Raw genomic sequence first — 27976 nt, forward strand, 5'->3', positions numbered from 1 at the left:
GAATTTAAGACAGTTACCAAGAGGTAGAGTCAGCGAGAGAGATCTATCTGCTGACTCACTCCCCCAAATGACTGGAACGGTCAGAGCTGCGTCAAACCAGAGCCAGGAACCAGGAGCCTCTTGCGGGTCCCCCACTTGGGTGCTTCTTGTATTTTCCTGCTCCTCCTCCTCCTCTGCTTAAATGTCCCCATTTAAAAAGTAGACAGTGTACAATCCTTAGCTGGCTATTTCCTCCTGCTCCTATGATGCCCATCCCAGGCAAAGTCCTAACTACAGCCTTTTGGCCACCCTCTCCAGGTTGATGAGCCCACCTTCCCCTCTCTGCCACCTCCACCCCATCCCTAGATCTGTGGCATCTGTGGCTGCCCTCCTGGGCACACTTTTCCATTCAGTCCCAGGGAGCTGAGTCTGAGGAGGGAGCAGCAGAATCCAAGCTCTCCCGGAAACCCACTCAGGTTCTTGGTAGGCTCTTCCACCCACCTCCTCCTCAGCACTACACACGGGTCCCCCCACTTCCTCTCCTGACTCACTTCCTCACTTGGGAAGAACCGGTTTAAAAAATGACAACTCAGTATTCCAGCATTTTATTGAATCAGGCAAGGAATCTCCACATTGTTGCACATACAAGTTTATACAGTTATAAGGGCATGTCACTTGTCACAAAGATACAGCTGAACAGTAGGTTGGCAAGTCTATAATTCTGAGAACATTCAAAGAGTAGACACAGTCATGCAAGTTCTAGAATAGTGAATCATGATGGAGCTCACTCAACTTATCCTTTATCTTCAAAATGCATATGGTATCTTTAACTAGCAAAAAATGAATCTGACAACCAGCAGGTTGTCTCTGGTTGACATTTATCTCCTTAAGGACTATCGAGCCTCTTTTATCTCCTTAAGGACTATCGAGCCTCTGTCACTGGCCTTGTCTGACTGGAAATAACCCTAAGCACACCGGTTTTCTGGAAGATTTACTGCTGTAAAATGCATGCCCTTTATTCATATCAAGGAGCTTCGCTCAAAGCATGTACATGTGTGGTACCTAAACCAGGAATCCCAGCTATGACCTTCTCATGTATTTACACTGAATATGGGCCCACAATAAACCACGTGAAGATTAAAGAGACTGAGTAGAGAAACGATTCAGTGAGCCTGTCATAACCTAGGTCTATTGTAGCTTAGCTAAGTGACACTAAGTTTAAGAACCTTAAGAGACCTTATGGACTTTTTCTTAGGTGGTAGTTTTGAACTTTTAGGTTTAAAATGATGGCTGGACTTCACACAGCCTCAAATTGATATCTACATCTAATATATACTCCACATCCTAATGGGTGGGTAGACATGATCAAAGGCTTTACCTTCTCATAACCTTTACTTCCCCTCCACCACTCCTCCTGTAGAAGCTCCAATGTAAGCCAAAAGGTCAATTCTGGATTTAAACTTGTCTGAACTAGGATTATAAGAGTTAACATGCAAATACAGGGACGAAGTTAAATTCATTTGTCAACAGCAAACATTATAGATGTATGCTACTATCCTGCTAAACAGAAGACCCGGAGAAAACAAAGATGACAACACCCATATTAAATTAAAAAAAAATCTTGAAGGTAGTTATTTTATAGCAACTGAATTTATCCACCAAATGCTTCATGACCACAAATGTTTCTGCAACTAAAACTAAGAGGATTACAGGGAGTTGGGAATACATGTTAGATACTAACGACCTTCAAGCTCTGAAGATGTCACTGCATGAAGAAAACAATGGGAAACCCTGTTCCCGGAAATTACGTACACCCTAGTGTAACATATGGAGATCACTGTCTCCGATACAGACACTGTGGTAGGCAAAAACTACCTTGTTCTTTATACATTATGGAAGACACTGCCCCCGATAATGTGAGTTAGGTTTCTGACAAAGGTACTGGAAATTTTGCAAAATTGCAATTTGAGCTATATCCTGGATAAATTTAGCCATAAAATTCTGCATGAGCAATACCCACAGCCTTTAGGTGACATTTATTTAGAACTTGGTTTAGAACATAGTTCATTATATTCAGGAGAACTATCATTTTTTATCTGGTCAGCTAAATACAAGTCTAATTTGATTAGTATCCCTAATTAAATTTAATTATTTTCCAATCTTCAGCTTTTTTTTTTTTTTGGATTTTTGGAGGGGGATTGCGGCTGTTTTCTAAACCCTCTATAGTGTTGATCTTGAATGCAAAACTTCCAGTATCTGTTGGGTTTTATTAGCAGATGCTGCTTTTATTCAAAAAAAACGACAGTATAACTGTCATAATTATGGAAGGCACTGCTTCCGATAATTATCTTCTATAAAAAAACACCATTTATAGTGAACTCTGTCACTGATAAATAAACAATAAATATCTCAGTGCCAAAATGATAGAAAGCTTTCCCAAAATATTAACACTTTGGCCAAAATTTGGCAGTGTGTTCTTTAAGTCTGACAATCTGAACTTAAACACCTAAAACTGGTTCTCTTTCAAAACTTTGGAAAACACAAAACCAACAAAGAACTAAACAAAGACTTGCAGGGCAGGGGACAGAGGAAAAGAAAACCCACTAAGTCTTTGGCTTCTGGTCTCCTCTTCTTATAAAGAATATTCAGGTTAACGCATTAAGGCCTCACTCCTGCAATAAACAGTTGAACCTTGTTTCATCCAGCTAAAGGACCTCCATGTCAGACCTCACTGGCAAGAAGACAAGTCCTGTCTCAGTTAACTGTTTGATTGAGGGATGTGGAAACCAGCTAAATCCTTATGGAAAGACATATACCTCATTAGAATAAGGTGAATAAGGTCCTGCAACCTGGTTCCTCTCCTTCCTACCCAGCATCAAATGAAGGTAGAGGGTCACATGCTGTCACTTCCTTCAACTGACACCACCTTCCTCCTCCCACCTCAAGAGATACCAGCTCACGTCCTTAGGATTTAGAGCAATAGTTCACATAACTGGTTCTGACATTTTCATAACTGTAACAGGAAAGAGGCAGTTGCCATTACAAAGCACTTAACATTCTACAGATAATCAGAGAAAATTTTCTATCGTGAACATTTTGAAGTGGTTATTCACTTTACCTTGAAGTGCAGGTACCTACCCTGTACTAAAAGCTGCTGCCTTAAGACATCTAGTATCAAGATGATTGGGTAGAATTTTAACATTAGGTTTTGTAGCCCTGCTGAAAATTTAGCCTACCAGCACAAGTCCTGAAACCAGATTAGCCTGCTGTTCTTATGGAAGTTATGGGTATCACATTTAAAATTCATTGTCAATATCCCAGATGTCACCAGAGAGGGCATTGGCAGCTCCCTGAATAGTCCAAGTAGCTAGCGCCAACTGGTTTCTCAGCAGTGTTTCATTAAAAGCACCGTTATTTTTCTGACGCAGATTCAGGTTCTCTAGCAAAGCCGACAGAGTGTGAGAGCCAGAGCCCCAGAAGATGTGTCGGAAAGGAGACTCTCTCGGAGACACGTAGGGTGACAGGAAGTGATATTCCACCTGAGAAAACACGTGAGATCGCTTACACAGTGCCTTTCTCTTAATTCAAATGTTAAAATTCCCCTGAACAGAATGCAGAAAATTAGGCTACTAATTGTACGTGAACTTTCATAATACTGAGATTTCTAGGGGCTTGTGGCATACATGAGAGGATTTCCAAAGTTCACAGAAAATGGAATTAAGAGATAGTGTAGATTTCCTAGGAACTTTTTGAACCCATGCCCCTCATAGAGGGGAAGCAGATGGGTTAATTGAGGCTTGAATAAGGCCTGGCCTAGACAACAGAAAATGACAGTTAAAAGCCATTAATAAACTCTTATAAAAAACTTTCAAAGCCTAAATCATACAAGGACAAATGTCTCTGTGTTAGATGCATTGGTTTCACACCCTGCTAAGAGGTTAAAAAAAAAAATCTATGCTCAATCAAAAAGACTGGGCTACCAGAGCTGCTCTGCTCTTCAGAAATGTAAGATTTACCTATTAAAAATTAAACATACTTCAGTATTTCCTTTCCTAAGATTCTACTCACTTTCATGATGCGGTCATTGATTTCCCTCATGACAAATCTGTTGGTTATTTCTGCATTTTTGAAATCCGTTGTCAATCTAGAAGTAGCACGGAAAAAGTCTCCACGAGCAGAATATAGCCACTGTAGATTCAGGCCCAGCTCCTGAAACAGAAGTTAGGTTTCTAATTTAGGTGTAGCAAATAAGATTTATCAAAGGAAGTGACTCAGAAAAGCTCAGCACAGGAATTAAGAACCAGCCAGCACCTTGGCTCACTAGGCTAATCCTCTGCCTGTGTTAAAAAATAACAGACGCGAGCCAGTGCCACGGCTCACTAGGCTAATCCTCCACCTAGCGGCGCCAGCACACCCGGTTCTAGTCCCGGTCGGGGCGCTGGATTCTGTCCTGGTTGCCCCTCTTCCAGGCCAGCTCTCTGCTATGGCCTTGGGAAGGCAAGAAAAAAGATGACCCAAGTCCTTGGGACTCTGCACCCACATGGGAAGACCTGGAGGAAGCTCCTGCCTCCTGGCTTCAGATCGGCACAGCTCCAGCCATTGTGCCAACTGGGGAGTGAACCAGCGGATAAAGACCCCCCCACCCTGCCTCTCTTCTCTTTCAAATAACTCTTTCAAAAATAAATAAATCTTAAAAAAATACTTTGGCGAGGAAAACACTGTGCAATAGATCCTAATTTCAGTTAGTGCTCACCTTTATGTATGCTCTGTATTGGTTCAGTTCCCTCACAAAGGAGAGTATTTTGTTGTTATACATCTCATAATCCAGGTTCAACTCAACATCATGAGTAAGTTTAATCATGAATTGACCAGCCACTTCCGCTGCTGCCCGGGCCATTTTGTTCAACTGTGGAATCTTCTGAATCAGCATCCCATAGGTATCGAAGGTAGTACCCAAATAAGGATAATCTGTGTCCTGGGAAACAAAGCTAGACGGTTACCCTCAGCTTAGTTGTAACTGAAAAGCCTGACATGGAAATTTCACCATCAAGGTAACAGGAACTCCAATTCTCGCTTAGCTGCTAATATATCTTCATCCCAATTTTATCTTCAATACCATTCACACTGCTGCTGTTCAGGTCAAGAGAATTCCAGCTATGCTAATCCCCAAGTCCAGATCTTTCATCACTCCCTCATTTCAGACTTTCCCCCTTAGTCCCAGCTGAAAACACTGGAAAAAAAGGTCTAGTAAGGACCCAGCCTCTACTGAATTGACAATTTGATGCCCGCATCCCATATGGGCGCTGGTTTGAGTAGCAGCTGCTCCACTTCCGATCCAGCTCCCTGCCTGGGAAAGCATCGGAAGATGGTCCAAGCGCTTGGGCCCCAACAGACCAACAGTTCTGGACAAATATCTAGTACTGCATTTCAAGAGCATGTAGAGAAGCATTGTCCAATAGGACTGTTTGATGAAAATATTCCATATCTGTATTGTCCAACAGATAGTCACTGGCTGCTCAATCATTCAACCAAGTAAGCCTTGTTATTAAAGCTCAAACTTCACTGAAGAAATTTTATCAATAAACTCAAAACACTAGGCTAACAAGACTGATTAAAAAAAAAAACTATAGAGGGCTATACTGGGCTAGGCCTCCACTGTGGTGCTGGCATCCCACATGGCCACTGGTTCATGTTCCAGCTAATCCTCTTTGATTCAGCTTTCTGCTGTGGCCTGGGAAAACAGTGGAAGATGGCCCTGGCCCAAGACCTTGGGCCCCTGCACCCACGTGGGAAGACCTGGAAGAAGCTCCTGGCTTTGAAACAGCTCAGCTCTGCCCGTTGCAGCCATCTGGGGAGTGAACCAGCAGATGGAAGACCTTTCTCTGTCTCTCCTTGTCTGTAACTCTGCCTCTCAGATAACTAATTAAAAAAAAAAAAAAAAAAAAAAAAACCTCTAGAAACTCAGTGGCAAAGTTAATACAAGATCCAGGTAATACTTTAGAATTCCTTAGACTTACCTCACAAAAGCAGAAAGAAACTGATGGGATTCCAGAATAAGCAAGGAAAGGGAAAGCAGCATTATCAAAAGAAAGTTTCTCACTGCAAGGAAAAGTGAAAATGTAAATTTAGAAAGTGTTCTAAAACAGACACCCAATACTCCCTTCACCTCCAAACACATTCTTAATTTGAATCTCACTAGGAAAAGGGACGCTCACTGCAAGGTTAGGTTCAGATCTCTACTTCACAACAGATGCTATTGGGTGAATCTGCTTCTCTATTAAGTTTGTTCATTCATTTTTCTCAACTTACACTTTGTTGACCCAGTTGCTATCCTGATATAGAGACATCCCAGTAACTGGATGCTTCACCTGTAAAGGTTAAGAAATTAACTTCATGTTAAAACTCATGCTTCTGAACTTAGTCTAGTCACTAACATGTTTGTCTTTAAGAAACATTTATAACATTTTTATCCATCTTCTTCTAACAAATTTCAGTTAAAACACTAGTTATCCCATTTAGATTTGTGTTGTCAGTTCTTTCAGTGAGTAAAACATGTCATCCTTCTTGATTAACATTTGAAAGGTTGTTTACCCAATTTTAAAAGCCCTCAGGCTCTGTCTGCTAGCACATTTTACACTTCCAGCCTATCCAGCAATGATATTATTGCCTCATTTGAGATCCTCTAGAAATCCAAATTTCCCATGAGATCAAGATCAAGCTCTTCTGTCTGATCTATTTTTATTCAATGTTTCCCTGGTCTTATTCTAGTCTTAGGTATAGTTCACATCCATTTATAAACCTTTAACATTCTGACGTTATAATCCTGTGAGAACCTCAGCTCAGGCCTCATGGCTTTTGTTCTATGTTCCAAAACATGGCATATGCTGAGATTACATACCACCACCTCCCACACCTCACAAATAGTTTAACAGCCTGGGGATGGATAAGGCAAAAGTATGACATTTGTAATTAGGTACATACTCACATCTTGCATCGTTTTCTCAATAAGCTTATACAACAGTGGGCTGGCAGAAACCTTGAAGTTTGTGGTGCCTGCAAAGAAATTTTAACATTGCCCCTACTCAGTTAAGAGTGTTGTATTCTACAATTAAAGTACTTAACAGATAGCAACCTAAATCAATAGCCTTCCACAATAAATTAATAAAGTACAAAAATAATTTAGGAGTTAAGTTCTTCAGCAACATATGCTAACTTGATTCAACTGAGGCTCTTACTCCTTGGATTTGCATTTAAGGTTCTTCTTTTAAAAACAAAAGATTTCTTTATTTGAAAGGAAGAGTTACAGAGAGAGAGGGAAAGACAAAGATCTTCCATTACTCGTTCATTCCCGGAATGACAACAGGAAGGGCTGCACCTGGCCAAAGCCAGAAGCCTGGAACTCCATCTGGGTCTCCCATAAGGGTGGCAGGGGTCCAAGTACTTGGGCCATCTTTCTGCTGTCTTCCCAGGTGCACTTACAGTGAGTTAGATCAGAAATACAGCATCCAGGATTTGAACCAGTGCCCATATGGGATGCTGGCATTGCAGGCATTGGCTTAACTCACTGCCTAATGTTACTTTTAAGCTTAATTTTTAAAGTGATTTTCACAGTAAAATTAAGAGGAAGGTACAACATTTCCCATAGATCTGTCCTGACACATGTACAGCCTCCTCTGCTATTAACATTTTTTTAAGCCTCTTGGATTCAGATCTGGTTATGGCAAAATAAACAAGGGCTGCTTTGCAGAATTTTCTTCTACTGTGGTTAGTTTTAATATTCATTCATTTGAAAGACACACACACACACACACACACACAAAGAGAAACAATTCCTATCCACTGTTCAGCCCCCCAAATGCCTGCAATGACCAAGGCCCCCCATCAGAACTGGGCCAGGGCCAAAGGCAGGAACTGGGAATGGGTAATCTAATCCCAAACTCCCACGTGAGTGAAAAAATTCAATTATTTGGCCATCATCAAGCCTTCCAGGGTCTGTATTAGCAAGAAGCTGGAGTCAGAAGCTAGAGCTGGGAATTAAACCCAGGTAGTCCAATGTGGAATGCAAGCATCTTAACCATTAGATTAAATGCCTGTCCTACCTTTGCTGTTTCATAAGTAATTTACATGAATTCACAAATAGCTTACAAAAGGATACTCACCAAGAACAGCTTTATCCAGATTAATGTAAGTGAAAGCCTTTAAATGCAAAGATGAAAGGTATCCCTAGAAGAAGGGAAAATATTAATGTACAAATATGTTTAAGTATTTGCTAATTAATATATTTTTATATATTTCTCATTTAGAATAGGCATTAATTGGAATTCATTCTTTTTGAAATCTAGATTCTACTGAGGCTAAATATGCAAAGACAAAAACAAATCAAATCTAAGAGTGGACAGCTTAAGTCAATACAAATTCAGGTGCCCATTCCAGGCATGGCTGATTCATAAAAAATACCTCTAGCCATTCAGTGGCACCAATAGCTCCAAAGTCTCCAGCACTCCAGCTTGCAAAGATAATGCTTCGGCTGGGTTTAAATCCACCTTAAAGAACACAAAAAAACAGTTTTACCTTGGGAAAGATTATAGGCAGACAGCCACAAAATATAGGCAAAACTGAGCAAAGCATGTAATATCTGGAACTAAATGCAGCACGTAACTATTCAAAGGTATCATCATTTGCACTACCTTTTAAGACCATGTCTGAGAACATCCGGGCAAGTTCCAATAGAAGAGCTGTTCCTACACTGGACTTTGCAGCTCCAGGACCCCAGGCATCCCTCTGGGCCCCTACTACAATATAGCGGTCTAAAAAAAAAAAGAAATAATAAGTAACATGCACGAGCAGCTTTTTAAACAGTTTCCTAATGCTGAGGTATGTCACTAGAGGATATAGCTGTATTACAGGTACTCAGAATAAAGAGCTCTACTTCAGATCTGTCTTAGGACTCTGGGGATTAGATTCACAAAATACAACTACTCTTTCCCTACATTACCAACAAAGATTACTACTTACTTATGTACACTTAATTATTTAATAAGTAACAGTAAAAAGTAATGTTTTGGGGCTGGCACTGTGGCATAGCTAGCTAAGCAGTCATCTACAGCCCCAGCTTCCTTTATGGGTGCTGATTCAAGCCCTGACTGCTCCACTTCCCATCCAGCTCTCTGCTATGGCCTGGGAAAGCAGTAGAAGATGGCCCAAGTCCTTGGGCCCACCCACATGGGAGACCCAAAAGAAGCTCCAGGCTCCTGGTTTCAGACTGGCACAGCTCTGGCTGCTGAGGCCATCTGGGGAGTGAACCACTGGATGAAAGACCTCTCTCTGCCTCTCCTCTATGTAACTCAAATAAATAAATAAATATTTTTAAAAAGCCATTTTCCTAGAGCCTTATTATCTCTCAATAAAACTGATACCAAAACAGCTCACTTTAGGACAGACAAGATTTAGCATTTCAAAAACAAAGATGTAGGCAGCCTCCTTCTCTGGCCACATCTTCAGTGCAGCATAGAAAATCAGCAAGCCAGCAAAAACAGGTCTTCACCTGGTTCTTCAAAGCCTTTAATGACGCCAAAGACGTTCAGAATTCTCGCCTCTTTCAGCACGTTGTTCACAGTGAGCTTCACATTCTTGTTCTGGGAGGACTGGAGCCTACATGTAGAGTCTGTTTGCCACTCAGAAGGACAGGCTCCTTCCATGTTTCTACAAGGAGCAAAGAGGCATTAGCATTCTCGGCTATGGTTACTCCTTCCAGTTTATAAACTCAGTTCTACTCTCTAGCCAGTGAAGTTCTAGGCTAAGAGGACACACCAAGAGAACATAAAAAATTAACTCTAGCTGCCAGCCCCTTGTATCTTGCTCTAAACCAGTCATCTGAAAACTGTCAGTTCCTTCCTAGTTGAAACAATGTTCTTAAAAAAATGTCTCTACCTGTCTTCATAAGCCTTTTTGCCAGAGGTATAGCTATAGTTTATCTGAAATACATACAAAGATGATATTCAGAATGAACGTCTTCCAAAAAATTCCATTATTATGTTCTCAACCTTCTCTAACAAGGGTAATATACATTCAACCGTAAACTTTAAAAAAAATTCAACTTGGTGGATGTTTTCCTGCTTCCTCATGTTAATACAAAAAAAAAAAAAAAAAAAAAAAAAAAAAAAAAAAAAAAAAGACTGACGGGGCCAGCACTGTGGTGTAGCGGGTAAAGCCGCCACCTGCAGTGCCAGTATCCCATACATATGGGCGCCAATTCCAGTCTCAGCTGCTCTACTTCCAATCCAGCTGGGAAAGCAGAAGATGGCGCAAGTCCCTAGATCTCTGCACCCATGTGGGAAGACCCTGAGGAAGCTCCTGGCTTCGGATCAGCGCAGCTCTGGCTGTTGCAGCCATCTAGGGAGTGAATCAGAGAGATGTCTTGCAAGACATCTCTCTCTGCCTTTCCTTCTCTCTCTGTGTAGCTTTGACTTTCAAATAAATAAACAAATCTTAAAAAAGTCTGCTTCTAAGGGCCTTATTGACATAAAGGCCAAAACATTATTATCCCCTACTACACAGGGTAAGGCCGAAGGCTGGCTTCATAGGCTGGAAAAGACTTGTAGATGGTGGGTCAATGATAACTCCATTGCAAATGTCCCTTAGAGAACATTGTTATTAGTCACTTAGTATTTCACAAAGTGATTACATTTAGATGCTCTTCATCTGAGACCAACCATTCTATTAAGATATTTTAGCTGTTCGGTGAAGACTAAAAAAAAAAAAAAAAAAAAAAACAAACAGGTTCAGAGGGGTTAGAGTAACTTGTATGTCAGACAGCAAATAAAAGCTTAAATAGGGGTCTGAAATTAGATATCCAGCCTATGACAATACTAGATAGGAAATATGTCCACATCAAGATAACAAGTCAGATTGGGTTCTACTTTTAAATCTTTTAAAGAAAGATACTAAAGTATGAGGAAGGATATCCTAAAGAACTAATCACAACCAAAAAGAAACTAGAAACAGGTGTCTACAGACACCAAAACTGTGTTGCTAAAAGGAAAACTATCCAGAACTGATGAGCATAAGGAACAGGACTTCAGCTTGGGGCTGGCGCTGTGGCGCAGTGAGTTAAAGCCCTGGCCTGAAGAGCCGGGATCCCATATGGGCACTGGTTCTAGTCCCAGCTGCTCCTCTTCAGATTCAGCTCTCTGCTATGGCCTGGGAAAGCAGCAGAAGGTGGCCCCAAGTCCTTGGGCCCCTGCATCCATGGAGACCCTGAAGAAGCTCCTGGCTTTGTATTGGCCCCCATCTGGGGGAGTGAACCAATGGATGGAAGACCTCTCTCTGTCTCTACCTCTCTGTAACTCTGTCTTTCAAATAATTAAAACAAATCTTAAAAAAAAATTTCAGCTCAACAGGAATTCTAACATTCTCCAACAACAGAATGGCAACCAAGTGTTCCACCATATGAAGTACTCAAGCAGGAGCTATGCCAGGAATACTGCACAAGCAATTAACTGCATAAATTGAGCAGTAATTTGGGAACTTGGAAATCCAATGTCCAGTATTAAGATCACTTTATAGAAGGAAATAACCTCGTCAGAAAACCTCGCCCAGCAAGATGTTTTTCATATAACAGCTTACCCAAACAGTTTCTCTGCAGCCTCTCTGGAAATCGTCTGGACAGGTATATTAGGCAATCCTGATGACTGAGATGGTGGAAACTGAGTGTGATTGAAAGAAGGAAACCCAGGTGTGTAAGGGTCACCTGTTCCCAGATGAGCCTAGTAAAACAAAATTAGCTCCATCAGACACGTACTCAGAAAGGTCCCTATGAGACCCCATCATTTGGAATGAGGCTACAGCCTAAGCTTAGTTTAGCAACTTCAAGTCTCAAGGTCTGAATGACTTTGATGTGATTCCCATTTTTGTATGGCATATGGCAAATTCTGAATTCAAGGCACTCTTTGATAATATAATTTTAGCAGCAAAAAATAAAGTCTCAGTCAGTAAATCTGTCTTCTTGCTTCCTGCTAAAACTCTCCCAGAAAAAAAGTATTTAAGGAAGGCACAGTTCCAATTAATAATTTAGAGAACCCAAAAACTCATTTACTCAAGAAGTAAGAACTTACATGTCCAAAGAGTGGAAGGTCTGCCTTAACAATGGGAAACTTCATCTGGTCCATGTATATCAACATACCAATTGCATTTAAACTTTCAGCATTAGCAACCTAAAGAAAAACATAAAAAGCTTAGAACACACACTGGACTTCATGGCAAAAGATAAATGGTTACAGAGAGCTAGATACTACTAGATAGATACTAGCTAGATAGCTACTCAAGTGTTCAAGTAGGTTATACATTTAGAAAAAAAAATTCTATTAAAATGAATTCAGAGTTTAGAAAATAATGAAAAGTTATCCAAGGTAACCACAAGTCACCAGTCTTGTACATAAAACCAGGTGACAGACAATTTAAACCGTTTTCACTAAGCACTACTGATTATTTCATGTGTCAAGGAATGGCTGCAAAACATTTCATATAGAAATGCCAGTATCCTGTGACTTTACATAATTAAAACTTACTTGATTTGTTGAACATTTTAATATATTGTCAGGTGTAAGGATTTAAGACTGCTGGTTTTCAGAATGTAGGAAAATCAACAAGAAACAGCATTTAACTGGACAATGATATCATGACCCATACTCACCTTTTCCGCAAAAGTAATCTCCCCTGCTCTAACAATCACTATCGATCCATTCACGGGAGAGTTTAAGTCCTCAAAGTCTTTTTTAGTGCCAAAATTGGCATGAATCAGTTTGCCCTAAAACAAAGACATCACATTTCATGATGATTGTGGTATAAAAACAGCCACAGCATCTAAGACAGAGGGTTGTACAGACCGAATTTAAGGTAAGAAAAGGTCAAGAATGGGGCCAGCGCCATGGCATAGCGGGTTAAGCCGCTGCCTGCAGTGCCGGCATTCCATATGGGCATCAGTTTGTGATCTGGCTGCTCTACTTCTGATCCAGCTCTCTGCTATGGCCTGGGAAAGCAGAAGATGGCTCAAGTCCTTAGGCCCCTGCACCCGCGTGGGAGGCCCAGAAGAAGTTCCTGGCTCCTGGGTTCAGATAGGCACAGCTCCAGCCATTGGGACCATCTTGGGGGGTGAGCCATCAGATGGAAGACCTCTCTCTCAACCTCTCCTTTCTGTTACTGTGACTTTCAAATAAATAAATACATCTTTAAAAAAAGGGGTCAAGGCCTAAAAATGATATGAGAAATCTGAACTTAAAGCTAGTAAGAGCATCATGAAGGCAATCAAGATTTCTGGCCTCACATATTCATTGTCATTAATCCATGCTGCCTGTAATTTAAAGGGTATTTCACACTGCTGCAGGCATATTTCTAGGCAACAGAGAGGGTAACAGCATATGTTAAGCGTAGAGGTATGTCCCACATTTAAACCCCAGACAGTTGAGATATATAGGAATGGTTTTAACTAAAAGCTGATTAACAAATTTGTTGTTAAATACCATCTATGAGGTATCTTCAAAAAGTTCATGAAAAACTTGCATTATGAAAAAAATACATATAGATGGCAAAATTTTTTGCACCAAATTCCCCACAAACTTTTTGAAGAACTTCATGAGCTGTCATCATACTGTTACCAAATTCAGGTTCAGATTAACAGCTACAAACTGACAATCACAACCAAATATCTGAATACAGAATGTGTGCAGCTTTACAGAAAGCCTTAATGTTTTTTAACTAAAAAATCTACCCTCCTTTCCAGTGAGGAAAGGTAAGAAAACACAAGTGGGTAAATAAGCCATGTCGATGTAAGGGGAAGAATGGGCCAGGCAAAGGGAGAGGAAAGTGTCATGAAGGCTCTGAGATGAGAAGCACGCTTGGAACTGAGTGTTTAGGAGGTCAGGAGCCAGAACAGTGAGTGGAGAGCAGCAAGATCACCAAGGGCCTTGCAGACCAAGATAGGACTTTGGATTTTATTTTGGAGGCTGAAAAGAAGGACTATCTCCTGGTCAATTATATTTTACAAGTAAACTTATACAACTATCATGCACAGGAAAGATAATGAGTTCTTGAGCTATTTAACAGAAAAAAGGGTCTCACAGTTTTGCCTTACTTACAGTAACTGTGGTAGCCTTACTATATGCCACATAACCCATAGGATTCTCCACCAGGTCGGGCGCCTCACTGTTCTTATTCACTATGATCACTGAGTTCTGTGCACTGTTGAAAAAAGATCAGTTAAAATGAAGCTAAGGCCAACCTTGGAAAAACAATAGTTCTAATATATTTAGCATGTGAATTGCATTACTGAAGAAATTCAGCTGTAAATCTTAACCTCAACTTTTGAAATAAATATCTGCTATTTTTAGCAAATTTCAAAGTAGCTACTTCTAAGAATAAGTATACCATCTCTCAACATACCTGTCTTTGACCTGAATCTTAACAAAATGTTCATCGTGCCAGACTTTACTAAGTTTAAAGTCACGGAATTTATTTTCAACAAAAGATGCAAGATTTTCATCATTCTGAGATCCAGCCTCACGAGGGATATAAGAATTCTCATTCAGTTGCCTGGAAGAAAAAAACATGTTAAATGAATTTAAGTTTAATTTTAAAAAGAAGAAAACATTTAACTCAAGGATCAAGGCAGAGAGTGAGAGAAACAGAAACTAAGATCTTCCATCTGTTGGTTCGCTCGCCCCTAATGCCCGACAGCTGGAGCAGATCAAGGCCAGGAGCCAGCAACTCAATCTGAGTCTCCTACATGGGTTGCAGGGATCAAAGTATTTGGGCCATCTCCTTCACCTCCCAGGCTGTACATTAGTGGAAAGCTGGAATTGGAAGTAGATCCAGGACTGAAGCCAGGCAATCCAGTATGGCCTGCCCCAAGTAAGTTATTTTAAACCATGTCCGTATTATGAGTTTAACTATATTTACCATGGTTAAGATAAATCAAGTGTAACCCAAAAACTTCTAGATTGATCAAGCTTGGAAATAACGTAATTTCAAACTCAATAAGACCTTTGTATCCAACATAAAACATTCCTTCAAATACCAGGTGCTGTGGTGTTAAGCTGCTGCCTGCAGTGCTGGCACCTCATATGGGTGCAGATTCTAGTCTCAGCTGCTCTACTTCCAATCCAGCTCCCTGCTAAAACACCTGGGAAAGCAGTAGATGGCCCAGGTATTTGGCCCCCTGCACCCATGTGGGAGACCTAAAAGAAGCTCCTGGTTCCTAGTTTGACCTGGCCTAGCCCCAGCCATTACATTTGGGAAGTGGACTGGCGGATGGAAGATCTCTCTCATCTCTTCAGTCTCATTATGTCTTCAGTCTCCACCTAAGCTGAAGCACTCTGAATCCCCCAAAAGTAAAACCACTGCTTGCTCTGAACTTCCATGGCTCTTTCCAAATACTCAGCATATCAGTTCTGTGACACCATGTTATGTGTACATTATCCTCATTTTATCCACAATGTTTGCTGAATCGTACACATACAAAATAGTCACAAGATGAACTAAAAATCCAAGATTTCTAATTTAAGTCTAAAAGAATCATGGTACCACTAATAAAGCTGTAGGAAGCTAACAAAAGGTCAATGATGAACTTGTTCTTTACAAAGACATGTCTCAGGAAGATACTAAAACTCTAAGGACAGAAACCTTAAGGATATGGACTAATGGCCAAGAACCAGCAGAAATCAAGGAATACTAGACATGTCCAGTTAGTCATGTTCTGGAAGGTGATGCCCTGACTTTACAAGAGGTTAAGATGGAAAATGCAACTACAAAAAGACTGAGAGCAAGCAATCAACTAAAAGGAACCAAATGGCAAAAAGGTCAAAGACTAAGAATCTGTTTAACAGATTTCTGTGGAACAGGCGGCTGCAGCTCACCTGATGGTGCTGGTGAAATCGGTGGTATCCAGTTTCTCTGACAACATTGTTCTGAGGTCTTCCCAGTACAACCGAGGGGGTATTACAGGCAAGTCCTCTTCGGGCTCTGCGTTTTCTGACTGCTCCACTTCTGTTCCTGCCACGCTCTCACACTCAGCTTTTTGTTCTACACGTTTACAATTTCCCAAGTAACCAATCATAAATCCTAAAGGTTTAAAGAATGTCAGAGTTGAACTCACAGAATTTTACTTATAATCTATCCCTGTAGGATAGTACTATTTCAGTTAAACCTTAAAACTACTGGCTTTAATCAAATTCTAAGTAGTGTGGGAAGTAAATAATCCTTTTTAGTTTTGTATATTCTAAACCATTTAATCCAGTTAAGTTATATAATCACTTTATTTTAAACAATTTACCTGTTAAAGCATAGGTGGGTACCTTTTCATTCCAGAACCCTTCCTTGAACAAACCTCAGGTTAAGCTTCTATGCCACAAACATCCTCTGCACCTGTCTAGTGTCCCTTGTGCACATTATATTGAAATTGAAATGATTCATGTGTCTCCCTTCTCCCAAACTAAATGTAATCTTAGTCATCATTGTATTCCTAGTGCCCAGCACAGTGGCATTTTAAAAGTACAAAAAAAAGGGGGGGCTGAGCTCAAGTAACAGATTTCCCACCGCTGGTTATACGGAACACTTAAAATTTTGAATGGCCATTCTTACCAATCAAGAAAAAAATGATTATAGCAACCATCGCGTAGCAGAGAGTTCCGTTGCACCTTTTTGGTTTCGCGACATTGGCTCTCACGTTATTCTCAACGTTTTCTTCTTCATCCACAGCCAGCTTCATCTCCACGTGACTGTTATCACCATCTACTTGTCGAGCCAGGCTGAACCGGGTATATGACAGTGGTTCTCCACCAAACTAAGATTTTTTTTTTTTTTTTTTTTTTGCAAAAGAGAGAAAGCATTATGAAAGAGATGAAAGGGACAGGAATATTTAAAATAAAGCCTATTCACATACTATACTTGGTTTGGGCCATTATTATGATTCACAATATATTCTTAAGGGAAAAAAAGTTTCCCTTCCAAACCAACATTCTTCCCTAAGCTGTGTTCCGTCAGGGGCTAGCTCACACACTGGTCTTTATCCCACTCATTTCATTCAGGGTTCTGCTGTGTGTGTCTCCTACACATTCAGATCAGTACTATCTTCAGTTCATCCAGCTACTTGGCTATCCCCCTTTACCACATCCAAACTACCCTGAAACTTAATTTTCCATATTTACTCTCACTCAAAAGGGCTCTCTTCCTTTGTGGCATCAGGATCACCAGTTTAAATGTATATGAACACCTGATGATAACTTTGGGGACTACTTCGTCCTTACTGAGAGGAATCCATGCTACTATACTTCACATTCTTATAGATCCAGAAAGAAAAGTGAAAGCTTACCAAATTAGAAAATGCTGATCTGGCTTGATCCATCATTCCGAGCTGCCACAGCGAAGAACCTAGAATTAGAATGGAAAGTCAATGAGACAGATACCAACATACCAGATTAGTGAGGGCTTTTCATTACAGGCTATGTTAATTATTAAATATCAAATGCTTTTAAATATATCATTTTCTCAGAAAGATCTTTTAACTAAAATAGTTTTGTAGGGTCCTTATTTGGATCCTCAATTGAGGTATGGTAGCAATGGGGACAGCCATGTAAGACATTATTGATTCAAATAAGAAATCTCAATATGGACTGCATACTAGATGATACTGTTGTTTCAACAGAATTTAGGAGTAGAAGGTTAAGACTCCATCTGCAGCACCGGCATGCCATAGGGATGGAAGACTTATTTGTATCTGTCTCTCCTCTCTGTATCTGCCTTTCAAATAAATAAATGAATGAATCTTTTAAAAAAAAGTATATAACAAGGGCCAGCACCATGGCATAGCAGGTAAAGCCTGCTCCTCCCATATGGGTGCCAGTTAGATCCTGGCTGCACCTCTTCCAATCCAGCTTCCTGCTAATGCACCTGGGAAAGCAATGGAGGAGGGCCCAAGTCCTTGGGACCCTGTACCCATGTGGGAGACCTGGAAGAAGCTCCTGGCTCTTGGCTTTGGATTCACCCAGCTCCAGCCATTGCGGCAATTTGGGGAGTGAACCAGTGGACAGAAAATATCACTCTCTGCAACTCTGCCTTTCAAATAAATAAATCTTTAAAACAGGTAAGTATGTAATAAAACAACCATGGCAAACAGTTGGTAAATCTAGTTAAAGCATACATGACTGTCATTGTATTATTTCTATTTTTTTAGCAGGCATGGAACTACAAAATAAAATGCGAAGAGAACTAATTAGAATGCCATCCTTGATAAGCAGATATAAGTAATGAATTTAGTCGAAAAAGAACAAATACAAAGATAATAGACCACTTGAAAGAAAATACACACACACTAACTAAAGCAGAAGACCACAAAACATCTCCAAAAGGAGAAACACCCTGATCCTTCATACAGCTTCCTGCATGATTTAATAGATCTGGAACAAAACTAGCAAAAGACAAAAACAGATTGTTTTTACCGATGAAGCAGCCTATGATCGGAGAGATTAAATAACTGTTCAAAGCAGAAAACTAATTCCAAAAATGATGTTCAGGAGCCAGCACTGTGGCGTAGTAGGCTAGGCCTCTGCTTGTGGCACTGGCATCCCATATGGGTACCAGTTTGTGTCCCGGCTGCTCCTCTTCCCATCCAGCTCTGCTTATGGCCTGGGAAAGCAGTGGAAGATGGCCCAAGTCCTTGGGCCCCTGCATCCATATGGGAGACCTGGATGAAGCTACTGGCTCCTGGCTTTAGCCTGGCTCAGCCCAGGCCTTTGCATCCATTTGGAGAGTAAACCAGTGGATGGAAGATGTCTCTAACTCTGCCTTTAAAATAAATAAATATTTTTAAAACTTAACTGAAATCTGATTTTCTAATTAATTTGGTTTGAGTGCATCTAGATGCTTGAAAGTGGTATTGTGCTGAAATCTGTAAGATGAACATTTACTGAATACTATCTACTGTAAGGTTTTTCCTTTACACAAATACATTAGCCGGCACCGCGGCTCACTAGGCTAATCCTCTGCCTTGCGGCGCCGGCACACTGGGTTCTAGTCCCGGTCGGGGCGCCGGATTCTGTCCCGGTTGCCCCTCTTCCAGGCCAGCTCTCTGCTGTGGCCAGGGCGTGCAGTGGAGGATGTGCTTGGGCCCTGCACCCCATGGGAGACCAGGAGAAGCACCTGGCTCCTGGCTCCTGCCATGGGATCAGCGCGGTGCGCCGGCCGCAGTGCGCTGGCCGTGGCGGCCATTGGAGGGTGAACCAACGGCAAAGGAAGACATTTCTCTGTCTCTCTCACTGTCCACTCTGCCTGTCAAAAAATAAAAAAAATAAAAACAAAACAAATACATCAATAACTAATAGCATATTAAACACCTATACAGTACAACACAAACTATGAAGGATATGTAAATTGTAATATAGGATTTTATGTAAACTTGCATTTGAAAGTCTCCTTTCTAAAACCTATTAGCTTTAAAGACCAGAGTCAAATGCATCAGATCATATTCTCAGAAGCACAATCTCTTGCCCCTTCTGGTGGAAAAAGCTTATCACTCCCACTGCACCCAACCTGCACACACCCAATCGGCACAGCCAGAACTAGAGGGCTCCACCCGGAGGCAATGTTAATGTTAATCACCCTTTTCTAGGAAAGAAAACAGTTTACAAGTTTAGCGCTCATCAAAACCAGCCATTTCTCAAAGGAGTTAAATAAATGATGAGGGGCAGACATTGGCGCCAGCAGTTAAATGTCACTTCGGATGATGCCTGCATCCCATCAGAGTGCCTGGGTTAAGAGCTGACTCTGCTTCTGATCTAGCTTTCTGCTACTGTGCACCCTGGGAGGTAGCAGATGGCTGAAGTACTTGGGTTCCTGGAACCCACATAGGAGACCTAAACTGAGTTAGGCTCCTGGCTTTCTTTGGCCTACTCCTGCCCTGGTTGTTGCAAGCAATTGGGGATGAACCAGTAGATGGAAGATCCTTTCTCTCGTTCTGTCTCTAAATAAAACGAAAATTAGTAAAAATAAATTTAAAATAAATTAGATTGAGTATCTGTAGAAACTGGTACGTATTAACACATAACTAAAATGTAAATACATTTTCATTAAAAAAGCATTACTTTCATTTTAATCCCAAACACAAAATACAGACTTTTTTAAAAAAGATTTCTTTATTTATTTGAAAGTCAGTTACACAGGAGAGGCAGAGAGAGGTCTTCACTCCCCAGCTGGCCACAACAGCTGGAGCTGCTACTAAGCCAGGTGCCAGGGGCTTCTTCCAGGTCACCCACGCAGGGGCCCCAAGGACCTGGGCCACCTTCCACTGCTTTCCCAGGCCAAAGCAGAGAGAGAGCAGGATCGTAGTGGAGCAGCCGGAACTTGAATCGGCGCCCATATGGGTTGCCGGAATTGCAGGCAGCAGCTTTAGCTACTACACCACAGCACCTGCCCCTTACGTTATAATCTCTAACTCTGCCTTTCAAATAAATAAATAAATCTTTAAAAAAAAGATAACATAAAAGATATCAGGGGGAAAAAAATGGGACCTAGGCAAATTTCTTTTAATCACATCATTTAATTCTACATCTGTGAAGACAATAGTCCTACAACACCCAAGTTACTCCTGAAGTTCTACACACAACAAATTTGAATGACTTTCCAAGAAGCTTCCTATTTAAAGTGCTCCTTTTGAATTTTCTTCCAAATGAAATTTCCCTAATTTGTGTGCTCTAAGAGAAACTTCTCATACCAGTTGTTAATTCCATCCTGTCTATAAATAGGTAGTTCTGTTAAAAGACCACATCTAAATGTCAGCATTGTTGGTGACATCTTTAAATCTATCACAAGAACTTCGCTGTTCACTCACATTAGTGACTATCTTTGGTGCTCCAATGTTAACTGAAAAACCTTTCAACTTCTCACATTCATACTGAAGATTAGGTAAGCAAAACATAGCCCCACTTGTTTGGAACCACAACCTGGAAGAAAGCTCTGAAATGTCTAACTGAGCTTTTAAAATTCCACTTTCTTGAAATATGGCATTAGAGCCTATTTTACTTTTAAAATACAGTAATTATTTAAGGTCTTTATTTTGGGGTGTCTCAAAACCAGAGATCTGCAAACAATACATGGAGCTAAAGGGAGATGATCCCCCACTGAACTTCCACCTATGCATAATGGAGATGCTACTCCATTGTTCTTGTAGTAAGAACAAGCCATCTCTGTCATTATTGAGGAGCCTACTTAAATTTAGAAAACATACCGTTTCCGTTTCATGTTTTTGAGTACATATAAAGTTCCTGATTTTTATTTTAATTTGTTATTTGCTTTCAAGGCAGAGGGACTAAGAAATAAACAGAAATCTTCCATCTGCTGGTTCAATCCCCACCAGCCAGGGTTGCGGCCAGGCTGAAAAGAGGAGAGCCAGAACTTGATCCAGGTCTCCCACACAGATGGCAGGGACCCAGGTTCTTATGCTGTCACCTGCTGTCAACCAGGGTGCGCACTAGCAGAAAGCTGGAATTGGAAGCAGAGCAGGGACCTGAACTCAGGCACTCCTACATGGGAGGCAGGTGTCTTAACCCCCGGCACCGCAGGTGCCCTCTCTGTTTTTGAGGCTCTGTTTTGGAGACCTTCACAGACCAGTAACTATACTTCCTCTGTTTTCTTTCCAGAAGAGACTCAACCCCTGTCTTTACTCAGCAGCACCCTTCCTCTGTTCCTCGAGTCCTACTCATTTCTTTCTGACTCAGCTCAAGGGCCATCTCTAGGAAGCCTTCTGATATCCCTATACTGTAATACCGGATATTGAATTGCATGGACAATAATGAGTAAATATACCTATTTCTTACAATACTGGAGAATGCTTGACATGAGGTTCTAAGTGATATGAAAAAGAATAAAATGCAAATCTTGGACCTAGAATCTATTTCCATCCTCGCCACTACTCGAGTTTATCCCGAAATCACTTGACAAAGTGATTCAGAGATTATTAAACCGGTTGTAGGTACTACCCAAACTACTTCCCTGGTATGTATCTGTGAGGTGAAAAAGGAAAAAAGTCCTGAATCCACAAGCCCTTCTGCACAGTCCTCAGAACTCATACTTGTATTTACCCAGAACTTTCTGACAGATGGTCAAGGTCTTCCCTAGCTTCAAGAGTCACTTTACCCACCTGAAGTGAAAGGGCAGTGAGGAAATTCAATACAAGCAGAATCTAAGCTTCCGTAGAGCTTTTTGTAAGGCATTGACCGCCTGAAGTCCTTGCTGTCCGTGCAGCACAGAGGGAAGCCACCACACGGAATCCCACAAAGGGTCACGTCTAACAAGCTTTCATTGTCTGCTTCAGGTTCAACTGGGAACTCAACTGCCAAGTTTAACTGCACTATCAAAAGCGAGTAACTGCCTCCCCTTAGGGCAGTGTCAACCAAACTGCTCTTCCCTTTCCAACAGTCTCCAACACAGGCTAGGTTCACTGCCACCATTGGCTGACAAGAACATCCCATCGGAGAAAAACTAAGGGTGTTAAATGCTGCTAGGAAACATTTGATATCAATGACAAAAAATTTCTTAAACTACGGATTCTCTTGCAAGGCATGCTTGGCAAATTATAGCCAAAAACAGAAATAAAAAAGAGCAGGGCCCACGAGTACTTTCAAGACTGAACTGAAATGTTCACGATAGGTAATTTCTGGAAATCAGCTTAAATGTCATGGTCGAGGAGGTCGAATTCCCCAGCTCAGAGAGAACTGAATCAGCATCTAGACTCATTCTGAGCCTAGAATAAAGGTATCATGTAGCCAAACAGGACAACTATTTCCTATTTCAATCCTCTTACCAAGCCAAGGGGGAAAAACACACACAAGCGAGACAGGATCTGCAAACAGGCGCCCTGGATAGGCGATGTACCCAAGCCGCGCGGCGCAGGGCAAAATGCTCACGGTCGAACAGCATTTTCTCCCCCACCACCACCTTCGAGAGCTGTCCAACAGAGCCCCGACACAATAGGCCTCCGCCGCCTTTTGATCGCACCGCTAATTTCCAAACGGCTTTGGAAAAGGGGCTGCCCCCATCTTGTAGTGAGGGCTGCTGGCTGTATTCCTAACGTCACCACCTGCGGCCTTCAGTCGCATTCGGCCTTGGGAAAACCGAGAATCCACACACAAGGCCGACAGACACAGCCTCGCAAGAAAAGAACACGGTGGACCGGAATTCGAACCGGGCAGTCCTCGGAAACCTTGGTCTAAACAGCCAGGCCATGCCCGCTTTGTCCCGCTAAGGGTTGGCAGTCCAAGGTCACCCACGAACCCCCTGGGGCGACTTCCTGGAGCAGCCACGTGCTCCGCGCGCAGCCGGCGGCTCCCCTGCGTTCCCGAACCCGCGGCCTGCAGCCCGCCCGGGAGGGCCTTGCGGCTTTCACCGGGCGAGCTGGTGAGGAAACGATGGGGCTGCGAGGACCGCGGGCCGCAGGGTACCCTCACCTTGCCCTCAGAACCTCGTGGAGAAGCCATCCGCCCTCCGCGAGCGCGAACGCAGAAAAGCCTAACAGGGTGGCAAGCCCCCTGCCCGCAGCAGCGCCACCCCGCCGCACCTGCAGCCGGCTCTCCCAGCCGCCACAGCCACCGTCCCACACGCTCGCCGCGCGCCCCCCGCCCCCCGCAACTCCCAAAGGCTGCTGGACAGCACCGAGACCGCCCGGTCCAGCCCCGCGGGCTGAGGGCTGAACACGAGGGTCTGCGGAGCGCTAGCAGCGGCGCGTCACTCACACGGGCACCTCCTCCGTCCGCCGCAGCCCCAGACGCCCCCTGCGATCCAGACGCCCTCTGAGGGCACAGCTGCCCCAACCGGTGGTTTATAGTCTGGCCACGCCCTCCCCTGCCCCCCGGGTCTTGCGTCACTTCCTGCCTCACGTAGCTCTACCTACTCCAAAGGAGAGCGCCCGGGGCGAGGGATGCGTGCGCACCCGGCCGGCGCCCTCCTCTGAGGGAACGCGACGAGGGGCTAGTGCTTGCAGAAAAGGCGCCAAAACGGCAGGTTCCCCGAGGAGCGGCGCGATTGGCTCACCGACTTCCGCCTCCGCGGCCGCCAGAGCCCTCAACCTGACTTTGACCGACCTGCAGGCCCTCAGTGCAAAGTCATATGTATAACCGTGGACTCCAGAATGTTGGATACTTAGCTTGAAGCAGTTCCTTCACGTGTTGGTGGCCAGCCTGATCTAGAGTAGCGCTAGCCTGATGGGAATATATGTTTTGCAGCCCCAGAAATAGTTAAGCATAAAGGAGGAAGAATTAAAGCAAGATGCAGATTTCAGGACAGGAGCTATACAAGCCGCATGTAAACCAGGGCTGGTATAATGCTTTGCAATATTGTTTAATGCTTGAGAGAATGTAAAGGAAAATAGCAATATTTATTAGGCTGTTAGCATTACAAATTAACTTTCAAATGTATTGCCATTATTGTTATTACGGGATTGTTGCAATGCATAACAAATAAAATTGGATTCTCATCATTTTTAAGCTCTCCCTGCTGGTCAGCGCTGTGGTGCAGCAGCTTAAAGCTCCGACCTGCAGTGCCAGCATCCCATGGTTCAAGTTCTGGCTGCTCACTTCTGATCCAGCGCCCTGCTAATGCGCCTGGGAAAGCAGAGGAGGATGGCCCAAGTCCTTGGGGCCCTGCACCCACATGGGAGACCCAGAAGAAGCCAGTGAGCTCCAGGTTCCTGGCTTATGGATCAGCCTAGCTTGCAACAGTTTAGGGAGTGAACCAGCGGATGAAAAGACTTCTCTCTCGCTGCTTATCTCTACCTCTCTCTATAACTCGATCTTTCAAACAAAATGAATATTTAAAAAAAGTTTTAAAAATATTGATTTTTTAAAAAATTGATTAAAAAAACCTCTCCCTCCTGGCCAGTGATTTAGAGCCGGAGATGAGTTTAGAAATAGCTACAAGGGGAGAGAAAGACCAACCATGAAAGGGTTGCAGATAAAACACTTGCTAGGTCAGAGCCCTGAGGGAACAGGAGAGGTGGCTTAGGATGCAAATCTTTGCAGGCCTCGGGCTCCTGCTGGCTTCCTAATTCTGCTCCAAAATGCGGCAAGTGCTTAGGATTTACCCACTGTCCTTCCTTTCTCCCGCATTCCCCGAAATGTGTCTCCACAAAGAGAAATGTTCAAAAATCAGATAAGCTGGAGCATGGTGCTCCTTACTGGATCCACCCTCAGAAAGATTAAGACACAGAATTGGACCACCCTGATTAGCCACACAAAGGCCACCTTGAAATTCAGACAAGGCACAAAGTTTGCTTCTGCCTTTCCTTTACTCGTGGTCTGTTTAAAAAAAAAAAAAAAAGAAAAGAAAAGAAAATGATGCTCATGTTTCCAAGCAAAGATTTTACAGCCTCATGAAGAAAATGAGGTTAAGGAGGTAGAGGTCAGGACCATTCATGAAAATTCAAATACGCGAACACTGCAGAGGATATCAATTATAGTTTTATGTTCATGCTTTTATTACTAATAACGTACACTGTACAATTAAATTCCTTCACTAACCCTTCTCACTAGAGACTTTGCAGATCTCCTTCACCTGCAATTTCAAGTAAATGCATATAAAATTGTCTTGCTTTATTACAGGAGCCTTATACACCAAGAAGCAACTTGTCTTTTTATAGCAAACGTTTTGTTTGACGTTTCATGCTAGATCAATTTAAACAAATGGAGCAACTTTGTTAAATAGATTTTTTTAAATATACATAATGACACGGACAACTGAGAACACAGGAAAAACCCAATTAATCTTCCAAAAAATTATAAGCTATTATTCAAGCCCAGCTACTAGGATTTAAAAGAAGCACGCCAGGGGCCGGAGCTGAGGCACAGTGGGTTAAAGCCCCGGCCTGCAGTGCCGGCATCCCATAGGGACACCAGTTTGAGCTCCCTGCTGAAGTGCCTGGAAAAGCAGCAAAGGATGGCCCAAGCCCTTGGGCCCCAGCACCCACATGGGAGACCTGAAAGAAGTTCTCACTGTTGCTGCCATTTGGGGAGTGAAACAGGGGATGGAAGATTACTCTCTGCCTCTCTGTAATTCCGCCTTTAAAATAAATAAATAAATAAATCTTAAAAAAAAAAAAAGAAAGAACAAGCAAGAAGTCAGATATGCTAATAGGTAGTCAGGGTGGTCCCAACAGAATTTAGGGAGTGAAATATTTGCTTCTTTCCCCAAACACGCAGCCCTCCTTCCTTTGGAATCTCCGAATTTACCATGAGAATAACAAGCGAGCTATTCCTGAGCTCACAGCTTATTGTGAAAACAAGCTACCTATCCCACCCTTCTCAATGCTTTTTGTTTTATCAAGAGCAGGCCAGACAAGATGGAGAACTGTAAATCAGGTATTTTGATGGGTTTTGTCCCTGCCTGGTAACTGAATGCCAATCTGATTGTCCAGTTTTTTTCCTTCGAAATTGTTCTTAAAAACCCCAGGGGTTCTTGACCGATTTCACCACCAGCCCCTTTGGATTTTTTCCTTTCTTGGAAGCCCCCCTCCCTGCCACTCTGGCTAGAGGTCTTTGACTCTAATAAATCTTATTAAATCTCTCTGCTTGTCCACTTGGAAATTCTTCTTCCATGTGAGACAAAGAACCAAGGTAATAATTTCTAAAGAACAAACAAGGAGACTGAAAATTGACGATGCTACGCAGAACCAGGTGGTTGTTGGCCTGTGTTCTATGCACCAAACACAGTCAACATCCCATCATCTTTTCATTGCTCTGAAAAGAGCAAAACCAAATTATTTTATTTAAAGGAATTTTAAATATTTATTTCCCTCCGCATAATTTGTGAGGCAAAAAGATAAGTAAGTACTTGGGGGACATCACTGCTGGGGACAGCAGCAACACAGGGACTTCAGAAATAGCCTTGAAGTATCAATAACATTTTATTGAAGTTAACATGTTATTGAAGTATCAATAACATTTCTCATGCAGCATTAGAAGGAAGACATCTAACAAATTTGCAATGTTGTCACAGTGTTCTTCCAGATAACTGAATCAAATAAATTAGAACATCACAAGGGCCCACATTGGCATAGCAGGTTAAGCTGCCACCTGCAGTACTGGCATCCCATATGGGCACCAGCTGCTCCACTTCCTATCAGCTCCCTGCCAATGCAGCAGGGAAAGCAGCAGATGGCCCAAGTGCTTGGGCCCCTGCACCACCAGGGAGACCAGAAGAGGGCTCTTGGCTTTGGTCTGAATCAGCCCTACCTCTGTGGTCATTTGGGGAGTGAACCAGCAGATTGAAGATCTCTCTTTCCCTGTTTTTCCTCTCTGTAATTCTGCCTCAAATAAAATAAGTAAATATTTTTAAAAAATACATTACTTAAGAAAACTAAATTTTTGTCTTGCTCTGAAAAAAATACTGGTTTTGGTTAATATGCTTTTTTTTTTTTTTTAACAGGCAGAGTGGACAGTGAGAGAGAGAGACAGAGAGAAAGGTCTTCCTTTGCCGTTGGTTCACCCTCCAATGGCCGCCTTGGCCGGTGCGCTGCGGCCGGCACACCGTGCTGATCCGATGGCAGGAGCCAGGAGCCAGGTGCTTTTTTTCCTGGTCTCCCATGGGGTGCAGGGCCCAAGCACCTGGGCCATCTTCCACTGCACTCCCTGGCCACAGCAGAGAGCTGGCCTGGAAGAAGGGCAACCGGGACAGAATCCGGCGCCCCAACCGGGACTAGAACCCAGTGTGCCGGCGCCGCTAGGCGGAGGATTAGCCTGGTGAGCCGCGGCGCCGGCCTTAATATGCTTTTTAAATGGAGTTGCAAGGAGAATGTGACAGATTTACTTATTTATTTGAAAAAAGGCAGAGGCAGAGAGAGAGAGAGGTCTTCTACCCACTGGTTCACTCCCCAGACGGCTGCAATGGCTGAGCTGCACTGATCTGAAGCCAGGAGCCAGGAGCTTCTTCCAGGTCTCCCACGTGGGTGCAGGGGCCCATGGAC

The 27976-nt window shown here is 42.6% G+C and overlaps 1 protein-coding gene across 1 annotated transcript; it reads right to left on the reverse strand.

The window, feature by feature from the left end:
* Positions 1-568: 568 nt before the first annotated feature.
* On the reverse strand, positions 569-23958 carry TFRC (transferrin receptor). The gene is made up of 19 exons (XM_002716537.5): positions 23754-23958; positions 17342-17400; positions 16612-16813; positions 15888-16092; positions 14416-14565; positions 14112-14214; positions 12671-12784; positions 12093-12191; positions 11605-11744; positions 9524-9681; positions 8667-8786; positions 8437-8522; positions 8139-8202; positions 6965-7032; positions 6289-6347; positions 5997-6078; positions 4733-4954; positions 4048-4188; positions 569-3518 (listed from the first exon to the last, which is right to left on the reverse strand). The coding sequence occupies exons 2-19, from the start codon at positions 17375-17377 to the stop codon at positions 3276-3278; spliced, it is 2292 nt and encodes a 763-aa protein (XP_002716583.3). The 5' UTR covers positions 17378-17400; positions 23754-23958; the 3' UTR covers positions 569-3275.
* Positions 23959-27976: the final 4018 nt, after the last annotated feature.

This window comes from Oryctolagus cuniculus, chromosome 4 (genome assembly GCF_964237555.1).
Source record: "Oryctolagus cuniculus chromosome 4, mOryCun1.1, whole genome shotgun sequence".
Taxonomy (NCBI): Eukaryota; Metazoa; Chordata; class Mammalia; order Lagomorpha; family Leporidae; genus Oryctolagus; species Oryctolagus cuniculus.

Excerpts from the sequence above, each read along its gene's own strand:
- TFRC (XM_002716537.5), bottom strand. The coding sequence starts at position 17,377 with ATGATGGATCAAGCCAGATCAGCATTTTCTAATTTG. Across the intron at positions 9,682-11,604 it reads GCTGCAGAGAAACTGTTTGG|AAACATGGAAGGAGCCTGTC; the intron begins GTAAGCTGTTAT and ends TGCTCCTTGTAG. Across the intron at positions 4,189-4,732 it reads AATACAGAGCATACATAAAG|GAGCTGGGCCTGAATCTACA; the intron begins GTGAGCACTAAC and ends CTTCTGTTTCAG.